At 51.1% G+C, this 10,191-nt stretch overlaps 1 protein-coding gene across 1 annotated transcript; it reads right to left on the bottom strand.

Moving 5' to 3' along the window:
- Nucleotides 1-4,960: 4,960 nt before the first annotated feature.
- Nucleotides 4,961-9,189, bottom strand: RPL19 (ribosomal protein L19). The gene is made up of 6 exons (XM_027094786.1): nt 9,123-9,189; nt 8,140-8,246; nt 6,675-6,797; nt 5,916-6,036; nt 5,437-5,547; nt 4,961-5,177 (listed from the first exon to the last, which is right to left on the bottom strand). The coding sequence occupies exons 1-6, from the start codon at nt 9,125-9,127 to the stop codon at nt 5,054-5,056; spliced, it is 591 nt and encodes a 196-aa protein (XP_026950587.1). The 5' UTR covers nt 9,128-9,189; the 3' UTR covers nt 4,961-5,053.
- Between the last annotated feature and the right edge of the window lie 1,002 nt (nt 9,190-10,191).

Raw genomic sequence — 10,191 nt, 5'->3', positions numbered from 1 at the left:
CACGCAAAGAGGACCCCTCCCTTGCAGGTTGCTTCTCTATGGTACCAACTTCCCTCTCCCCCCAAGCTCAGAGCCTCCTCTTGTGCCCTTGATCGTGCCAGCCAATGCCACCCCCCATCCTAGGCACAGTCACACATCCTCCTACCCACTGGCCCCTGCCCCACCTCTCCCTCGCAGAGAGGGGTACTCAAGCCACACTGCCCTGTTTGCTGCCATGAGGGCCCCCCCCCACCTCCAGCAATGTCCCAGGGGCGGGCCCAATGCCCACTGTACATGAGGCTGCATGAGGCGTCTGCTGGGGCATTGCTGAGCCCCCAGACTCCTAATTAAATGTTTCTTGTCCCAACCTGTCTGCTCTATCTGCTTGGGCTAGAGAAAGGGAAGGGGGAAGGGGTCGGGGGGTGGTGGAGGTACGGAAAGGGGACAGCCTGAAGATCGGAGAATGCGCTCATCTCCGAGAGGAGGGGTATGGGGACAGCTGGCCCTGACAGTGAGGGTCCCCAAGCCTTCTCATTCCCTTCCACCCAAGCAGCCTGAGCCAGGCGGGATCTGAGGAAGTGGGGCAGGAGGTTTGGGGGACGCCGGAAAGAGAGAGGGTGGGGCTGCGGCCACTTTCGGGTTCGAGGCGCTCCTGCCTCGCGCAGGGGGCGGGCACACACCTCTGCGTCTGGACCGTTCCTGCCCAGGCAGAGATGCCCTCGGAGACCAGCAGTCTCCGTACCCAGGGTCGGGGGCGGGGGGGGCTCAATACCCACCCGAGATCAGCCTTGCCCCCGCAGCCCCCTAAACCCGAGGCAGATACGTTGGCGGCGAGGACAGCCGCGGACGGTGGGGCCCTGAGATGACTCATCGGGAGCCTGGCGCCAGGGGGCCGCGGTGGCGCCCCGCCCCCAGCGGTGCCCGCCGCCCACCTGCTCCGGCTGAGCCGCTTCTTTCCCGTCCGCACGGCCGGCCGCGTCATCGCCCAGGCGAGCACGTCCTGTGCTATTTATGGGGAGCGCCGAGAGGAGAGAGGGAGAGAGAGAGAGAGAAAGAGAGAGGGAGAGAGAGAGAGAGAGAGAGAGAGAGAGAGAGAGAGAGAGAGAGAGAGGGAGGGAGGGAGGGAGGGAGAGGGAGAGGGAGAGAGAGAGAGGGAGAGAGAGAGAGAGGCTGTGGCGGTGCCAGGGTAACGCCGTGCTGCCAGAATGCATCCGGCTCTGCCTTCCAGCCCCCCGAAATCAAGGTAGGCCCCGTGGGGCCAGACCCTGGGTCCCCAACCGCTTTCCTTGGGCTGCTTCAGGGATGACTCTAGAGCTTGGAGGTGGTAGGGGGAGCAGAAGGAGGGTGACCCCCTTCCTAGGACCCCTGATGATGGGACTGGATAAAGGGGTCACAAACCCAGTCCAGAGTCTTAAAAAGAGGGGAACTCACACAAACAGGCACCTACTGTGCCGGGGAAACTATGCCAGGAACTTAATTTTATTTTATCCTCTGAGGACCCAGTGAGGAAAGTGGTGGTGTCCCCTTTTCACAGATGATGAAACTGAGACCCAGAGATATTAGGTGGCTTGTCCACGGTCATACAAATTAGCCAGCCCAAGCTTTCCCCTTTTATACTTGGAGCAACTGAGGCCCAGAGCAGACTAGAAACTTGCCCAAGGTCACCGAGCAAATTAACAGTCAAACTGGTCTCAGAAATTCTATCTCTTGCCTCTCAGTTCAGCTCTTCCCCCACCTGACCCTGGGTTCCTCAGTGGCTTAAACCAGCACGATGGAAACAGAGACACCTTGAAATGCTGGGCCGGGGGCTCCAGGGATCAAGACCCTACTCCACTGGAGAGGGTCAGAGCCTTTCAGCCAAACCTTCTGCACACCAACTTGTGTCTGCACCGGCCAGCAGCTGGCCTGGACCCCTGCCTCCTCCCCAGCTCATCTGACGCACTGCTGAGCATAGCAGCTTCTTCCGGTGGTGGCTGGACCACTAACAGCACGCTCACAGCCTGGGGCTGGGAACAGCTGGTGCCCCCACTGTAGCCTCTGCCCTCCTCCGTGCCCACTCTGGGGGTGGCAGGACCAGCAACACCACTGGCCTGGGGCAGAGGATGTCAAGCAAACTGTGGTGGTGCCAACCCACCGTTTGGCTCTATTGTCTGACCCACACGTGCCCTCCATCCCCCCACCTCAGCCTGAGCTTAAGCTGGCATGTATCCTGTGGGGATTAAGGTTTAGGGGAGACACAAAAAGAGGGGGAGTCTGGGGGCAAGAGACAAGAGGCCTCAAAGGGCAGAGAGATGGATACGAGGCAGTGGGTGGGGACACAGGTCCCCTCTGTGCAACCCCACCCATTTTGCTAGCACCACTCTCTTTGGCCCCTTCAGCCTTTTTTTTACCCCCCCATTCTTAACACCCCCGCCCCAGTGCTTAGGACACTGGAGGCATCTGCTGGAGAGTGCGACCAGCCAGTGTACCTCCGGCCTCGGCCCTCCCTGTGCTTTGGGGAGCCAGCCTAGGTGGTCCGTCTCAGCCTCAGAGAGAGCACCCACTGTACCCTGTACCCCTCCTCCAGCTCGTGGCCCTGCAGCAGCAGCTGTGCTCCGTACCTCTCGGCTGCAGCCCCCTCTGAGTCACCCCCTCCCACGTCTGGTCTGGAGGACTCAAAGGTGGGTGCTAGTGTTCAAGCCACACTGGTATTCTGGGGCGTCATTGGCCCCTCCAGGACTCAGTTTCCTCCTCCAGAAATGGAGTTGGACTTGCTCATGGAGTCTTTACCTCAGGGCCATGAGCCCCTTTAAAGGGTAAAATTATATGATGGGACCAGTTGCAAACTCTTGAGAGAATGGACATGTCTTTTCATCAGAATTCCACAGGGCTCCAGGACCTGGAAGAGACCCAGCGGTTACTTTAAGAGGTCTGCCTGCTAAGGGGGCCCTCCTAGGCCCTGCCCCAGGAAGGGCTTAGAGGCCTGTGGTGGAAAGAGGTAAGCTTAGGCCTGGGGTGAGCTTCAGAAAGAAGTGTCTTCTACATGCAAGGCTTCCCAAGAGATAGGCTCCTACAACCTGATTCTTCCTCCCCCCCCCACCACTCCGCCAAAAGTGAGGCAGTTTCCTACACCTTCAGTGACCTGTGAGAGAACAGCACCATCTCCTGGTCCATGGTGGAAACCTTTTCTGTGCTGCAGGCTCACGAGCCTCAGTAAAGGTCCTTATCTCCTTCCTGTCATCCCTCTACTGCCTGGAGGAAGTGGAGGTGGGCGGCCTTCAATGCCCTTCCTCTTCTGAGAAGAAGGCATCTCACGCTCCAGCTCCAAGTAGCTTAGCCGAGGCCCTTCTTCCAGGCCACAGCTTCCCCATGTGGAATAACAGGCTTAGAGCACGCCTAAGGATACATTAAGCACAGGCTGCTATGGCGGCAACAGGGAAACCAAAAAGCAGTGTCCTCTCAGCTGGGGCTCTGATGCACGTGGGTGGTGATGGAGGTTGTCTGGACTATTCCGTCCGGGCCTCCCTGGCTTGGGCTACCCACATCCCTACCTGTCCAGACTGGACGAGGACACTGCAGGCAGAGCTGGGGATAGGTCTGCTGCCCCCAGGATCGCTTTAGCCCTGCCTTTCCCACACCAAGTGCAGATGGAAACATGTGCCCAGTACACATCCTGAAGACCCCTCATTGGCCTTCGCATTACTGCCCACAAGAGTTCCTCAGAGACCGGTAGACTGCAGAGGTAACCAGGACAGGCACACCAGCCATAGCTGTGCCCAACTTTCCTCCCCCGACTTCTCACCTGAGCTGACACTCCTGTATTTAACTGGCTGACTGACCCCTTCCACCTGGACACCTGTCACTCAAACTGCCACCCACTCAAAATGTTCAACTTCCAGGCATCCTCCCCACCACAACTAGTTTCTTCTCCTGATCACCAAAGGCATCTTCTGCCCAGTCCTCCAAAGCTCGAGGCCTGGGGACCAAGCTAGCCTTCTTCCTGAGGCCTCCGTAGTAAGTCTACAAAGTCCTATCTTACTTCATCTTGAACCCATTTTTCCCATTCAGGTCGTCTTAACAGGTGAATCCAACACCTGGCTTCACCTCTTTTCTCATCTGCAAAATGGAGAAGCTAATACCCTACTTTACAATGTTGTGAAAATTATAGAATCAATACAAGTCAGTGTAAAGTGCCTCAGTACTTGGCTCACAGAGCAGATACTTTACTGAAAAGTTCACTGGTGGTTACTACTACCAGTTAATAGGCAAAATAAAACCTACTTCTCATTTGTAAAAAGGGATATGAATTAAGTAACTCAAAATTGCTGTGACAAATTTGTATGTTATGTGCCTTTATTCCAATTTCTGCTGAGAAAGCCTTTTTTCTTTGGGACATTTTTGACGGTTATAAACCAAAAAACAAAACAGGAAACAATCCTTCTTTTAAGGACAGGAAAGAAAAAAAGTTTAGAAATAGAAATTGGGATGCTCAAGATGACAGCTCCAGTTCTATCTCAATAAGGCTGTCTGAAGACAGCTTAGGCAGTCGTCAGCAGTTCAAGTCCAGACCATACCTTCTGCACTGGTGGTGGTTCAAATTCCCACCGTCCTGGAGTTCCAAGGCAGTAGACCACAACCTTGAACCTCAGTGCAGCTGAGCAGTGCAAGCATATATTTTCTGTTGTTTTAAAATAATGTGGCAACTCACGTCACAACTGAATACTGGTTCCCAACCAACATTTGAGACCATGTCTGAGGTGCCACTCATGCTCTGCTGAAAAGAGCAGTTTTGAGGCACAGTCTTTGAGGCTTGGGTAGGAGCCATTCCTCTCCTCCCTTCAAAGTAGGCCCCACACCCCACGGACGGAGGGGGCATGAGCCTGACCAGAGGCCAGGAGCCAAGGAAGAAATAAAGCAGGAACCCAGGGAAGGGCCTGTATCTCATTCCTCGGTTCTGGCCCTGTAAACAGTGAAGACCCACCAAGCAGCCAGAGACTGGAAGCAGAGAGGCAGGCAGATAAAGCCTTGTTTTTTATTGAATGAGTGATCTACGCAACTGCTCAGGCCACTATGTACAGAGAAGAAAAGGAGAACTTCATTTCTTGGTCTCTTCCTCCTTGGACAGAGTCTTGATGATTTCCTCCTTCTTGGCCTGGAGCCGCTCCTCACGGCGCTTGCGGGCTTCCTTGGTCTTAGACCTGCGGGCCTCAGCCTGGTCCCTGGGTAATGGAAGAGAGAAGATGGGTGAGCTGCTGGGGACACCAAGAGCTCCTGCTTCAACTAGCCAGTAAGTCCCCACGCTACCCTGACATTGATGGTAGGTGGTATGTGGGTATGTACAGGACAGAGCAGCATATACCTCCAACACAACAACTGTATTCTGGACAGACTGCATGTAAGTCGAGATTAGACATCAGCACATTTTAAATGTCTCAGAACTTGCCCCTGTGACAGACACCAATTCCTAAAGAAACTTACGCCAGAAGCTTCTTGCGAGCCTTGTCTGCCTTCAGCTTGTGGATATGTTCCATGAGAATCCTCTTGTTTTTGAACACGTTACCCTTCACTTTCAGGTACAGGCTGTGATACCTGTAGCGTACAAGGATTAGAGGTTCTGGTCAGCAATGGGACCAACACCGAGGTTGGCCTGTGATCTGCTCCTCTACACAAGGCCCCTAAGCATGTAGGGTTCCTCTCCTCTCTTCTTGCTGCAGGGACTTCTTTCCCCCAAACTAGGACTTTCTAGACAGAAGAGCTCACCTGGCAGATAAACTTAATTCTTGGGCTGTCCTGATGGTGTATGTGAGCAGAACAGGACAGAACGGAAGAACTTTCTTAGAAAATACCAAGACACATGGCGCTCTCCCCAAGGCCAACGAGACAGAGCTTGTATCTGTGCAAAGAACAAGCCATCGAAACAGCAATGGGTCTTGGTGGGCCCGAGAGAAGGTACTTACATATGGCGGTCAATCTTCTTAGATTCACGGTATCTTCTGAGCAGCCGACGCAGAATTCTCATCCTCCTCATCCAGGTTACCTTCTCGGGCATTCGAGCATTGGCAGTACCCTTTCGCTTACCTACGAGGAAGATGAGTCAGGTTCCCTGTAGTGCATCTGGGTTACTAGAGCCAGCTGACTGGTCACAACGATAGCTACCAATTTCTGAAACACTTTATAACTCTTTGGGTCATGTGCCAAGAGTTGTACCTCACTTTAAGTAGCTTTATTTCCACTTTACAGATGATGATCCCAAATATTTAATTTCTTTCATTTACTCAATTTTTAAGGAAGCACAAACAAGGCACTTATTCCCCATTCGCTCCACAGAATGTGGATATGACAGGGCATGCACCAAGGCAGCACGGTAAGCTGGAAGGGCTTTAAAAAGGTGATGTGACCGTCATCTCCCTAGGTCATCCTGAGCCTAGAAAGCGGTTTTAGGATTTATTGGACATTTCCCAAGCATCCAGTAGAATGGATGGGTAGGGTACGGGGGTACAGGTGCTCAATAAATGTGACCTCTTTCTACCAAGACCTTCAACTCCAACACCAGTGCCAACTTTCTGATTTGCAGAGAGAAAAACACACCAAGTATCATGGAGTAGGAAAAGGGCTCAAAATGAGTCAGAATGGGAAAGGTTTCTGAATATATCCTAGTCTAGACTTAATCATTTATCATTCCCTAAGTCTTGGAGAAAAGGGAAGAATGTACTTACCTATGCCCATATGCCTGCCCTTCCGGCGAGCCAAGGTGTTTTTTCGGCATCGAGCCCGGGAATGGACTGTCACAGGCTTCCGGATAATCAGCCCATCTTTGATCAGTTTCCGGATCTGCTGACCTGGGAAACCACAATGCACCTGGTCAGTCAGGTGGGGCCTAGCCCCAAGTACACCAGTCACAACGCAGAGTCCAAACAGGACATGCCAGAGATGCTGCCCACATCCCTGGTTTTCAAAAATGGTGGGAATTGGGGAACTTCTATTTCTTTCTTAAAAAACAAAACACAGCAGCAACAACAGAAAACCTCTACCCTTTTAGATGTTTTACAGCACACTCCAAATATACATATTTGGGGATATGTGATCAAAATAGCATACAAATACAGCCTAGTCCTTCAGATCCTGTTTCACCTATTAGCTACCAGTCTAAAATAAGGACTTTTTGAGCACACATTACAATACCACAAACCCAAACAGGTAAAGGATTTCCCTGATAGTCACAAAGATTCCTGCTTGACCAAACTTTCATCAGGTTCCTGAAGCTTCTTAGGCCCATCTGTACGCTTCCTTGTAAATTCTAGTTTTAGTAAAAACTCTGCTTAAGTTATTTAAGCAGAAGCCCCTACCCTTGATAACTGACCACCCAGGCCAGAATTCCCCTTACCCCTGTTTCCTTAGTAATTTTCTTTTTTTAAAAAGAAACAATTAAGACAATGTTGTGTTAATTTCTGCTGAGTGATTCAGTTATACACATATGTACATTCTTTATACATATATTCTTTTCCATTATAGTTTATCGCCCTCCTATTAATTTTCCATCCACGGATCCCCTAAACCATGCTCCTTGGCTATAAATTCCTACTTGCCCACGCTATATTCTGACTTGAGTTCAATCTCTCTCCCCCAAAGTAAAATCCCATTGGTCCCTGTAACTACTGCAATTGTTCTGAATAAAGTCTGCCTTACAATTTTAAACAATGTCATTGAATACTTTTTCCCTGTAACAATATTATGTTGAAGTAATGTGGGCATGTTGATGTTATCTGCAGGACTGACACTGTCTTACTACTTTGAATTATATGCAAACAGGCCTCTAATAAAGTCTGAGGCCCCAGGTCTTTCCAATTCATCATTTCATCGGCCATCTCTACCCCGCCCCAGTCCTTGTACTGTCTCTTCACAAATCCTTCTCACAGCCATAAAACAGAATATCCACTCTAGAGATATTTATTAATATAACATCGGGTGGTTCCATTAACTTCCATCCTGTCATTCTGGCAAGTGGCAGGAAGAGAACATCTGGCATTCCATATTTCTGTGACTCCGCCATTTTATAAACCACCCCCCAAACTATGAGCTCTTCTAGGCCTGTTAACAGTCAACACAATCGTGTCAACTTTCATTGCACAGAGGATGAGAAAGGGGTAGGATGAAGAAGGAACTTAGACCCCAAGAACTCACGGGAGTTGGCATTGGCGATTTCATTAGTCTCATTGGGGTCCAACCAGACCTTCTTTTTGCCACAGCGGAGGACACTGGAGGCAAGCCTCTTCTGAAGCCTGAGCATACTGCGACAAACAGAAAACACTATCAGGCCCTGGAAACCATTCCTGGGCAAGAATGAGCATCCCCAACAAGACCTGCCCTTCCAAGTCTTCTAATGTTGTGAAACATGGCGGGGGGAGGTGCATGTGTATATGCACTTAGTACTAAATACAAACATGTCCCCCCAGACTTCGGCCACCCACGACGCAGCCCAGGTTAATAATCTTCCCTATACCAAGACCTTTGTAAAGCTTTGCCTGTGCGTTCCTGTAGGCGAACAGCCCACCCTGGGATGTCGACAACCTCTAGGTTATGTCTTATTCTGTGTCTCAGTTTTCTCCTCTGGAAAATGAGACTAACGGATACAATTGGAATGAAGATGGGACTTATGCCCTTTCTGGTACCCAACACTAAAAACAAGTGTTTAACGTGAAGAATCCGAGGCCAGTGGGCCTGATTTGCTAGTTAATCTAGTCCTTTGCTTCTTGGGCTCTTTTTCCCTTTCTTATCCCAGTAATAAAGTCGGAGGCTTGGGGCCTACTCGCGACCTGTCTTACGTCACATGGAAGCAGAGATCGGCTCGGAGCCATAGATCGGCCCAGTGAGTAAGGGGGCCACAACCCAGTCCCCGCCGCCGCCTTTCCTCTGCCCGCATGGGTCTCCTCAGACACGTGTGGGGCGCGAAGCCCACCTTTCCCCCGTCCTGGAGTTCCGGGAACGCTCCCCCACCCCCTCCTCTCGAGGCTGGGAGCTAGTGTGCTCCGGCCTATCCCAAGCTCCCGGACGCGCTACTTCAGGGCCGCCTCTACCCCGTCTCTTCCAGCACGGGCTGCGGTACAGAGCCCCGCAGTGCGGCCGCAGCCAGAATCAATCAATATCAGAGACCCGAGAGCCCTTACCTCATGGCTGCGACCGCAGGGGCCAAAGGAAAGAACTTGCTCTCCCCAGGCTCCTCCCATTATCTGTGAAGGGGAGAGCCCACCCCCCGCTCCGCTTTCGCCCGTATTCCCCTCCGGTCCTTTAATCTTCCGCCACCCTAAACTTACTTACATATTCTGTTAATACCCGGGATAACAGAAGTCTAGTATCAGGAATCGGTTTTAAACTTTAAAACATAGAAAATATCTCCCTTCGGCATGGCAAAGTGGTATAGTCCGACTTCCTATTAAGCATGCGCAGCAATGGTACCTGATCACGTGGGCAGTGGAAGCCGGAAGTCAGCTGGATTGCGCAGGCGGGATAAAGTAGTTTGACTAGAGCGGCCCACTCCTCCCAGGCATACTGGATTCTATGGAAGGATGATTTATCAGCGGGAAAAAAATGAAGCAAGAGAGAGTAATAAGGGCAGATATCAGACAAAAGCAACCTTTTATTCACTCTTCCGGTAATTGGCAGCCTCTGGAGTGCAGAATAGATCACCAAAGACATAAGTGTATGTTTTTGAGCCACTGCGCCTCTAAATCTCTCAGTGCCTCAGTTTTCTCTTATGTATAGTGTACCTAGTTCTAATATATCCGTCGTCTAGTTGTGAAAATCACATGAGTTGACGTTTGCAACTTGCAAAAGAAGGCATTAAGACAAGCTCCTTGATGGCGGGAACCAGTCTTTGGTTTGGCTCACACTGTATTCCAGTGGCCATGGAGCTCTGCAGGTAGTAAGCACTTGAGAAATGGCGAATGAGTGAATGAATAGTTGCGAAAGTCTAAAAAAGAAAAATCGAATGACAGGCCCTCTCATAGTTATTTCCTCTTGCTCTGGAGCATCCAAGGCAAAAAACCAAGGAGAACATTCCAGGGTCCAAGAAACGTTGATCTGAGTTCTGGCTCCAACTCCTTGCTTCGCTCCAGCTGATAATCCTGTATCTATCATCTGAACTTTTCCTGGCTGCTAAATAGAGCTGAGAAGGTCAAAAAGAGGAAGGGAAGGGAATTCCCTGGCGGTCTAGTGATTAGGACTCCGTGCTTTCAC

The sequence above is a fragment of the Aethalodelphis obliquidens genome, unplaced genomic scaffold (assembly GCF_003676395.1).
Source record: "Aethalodelphis obliquidens isolate GAN/ISIS:26980383/991018 unplaced genomic scaffold, ASM367639v1 scaffold89, whole genome shotgun sequence".
NCBI classification, from domain to species: Eukaryota; Metazoa; Chordata; class Mammalia; order Artiodactyla; family Delphinidae; genus Aethalodelphis; species Aethalodelphis obliquidens.
Note: the sequence above shows the minus strand (reverse complement) of the source record. Positions and strands in the feature narration are given on the sequence as shown.

Bases quoted from the DNA above. Each gene is read 5' to 3' on its own strand.
- RPL19 (XM_027094786.1), bottom strand. The intron at 6,798-8,139 runs GTGAGTTCTTGG...GTGGTTTCCCAG, and splicing joins AATCGCCAATGCCAACTCCC to GTCAGCAGATCCGGAAACTG. The intron at 6,037-6,674 runs GTAAGTACATTC...TCTTCCTCGTAG, and splicing joins GGGCAGGCATATGGGCATAG to GTAAGCGAAAGGGTACTGCC.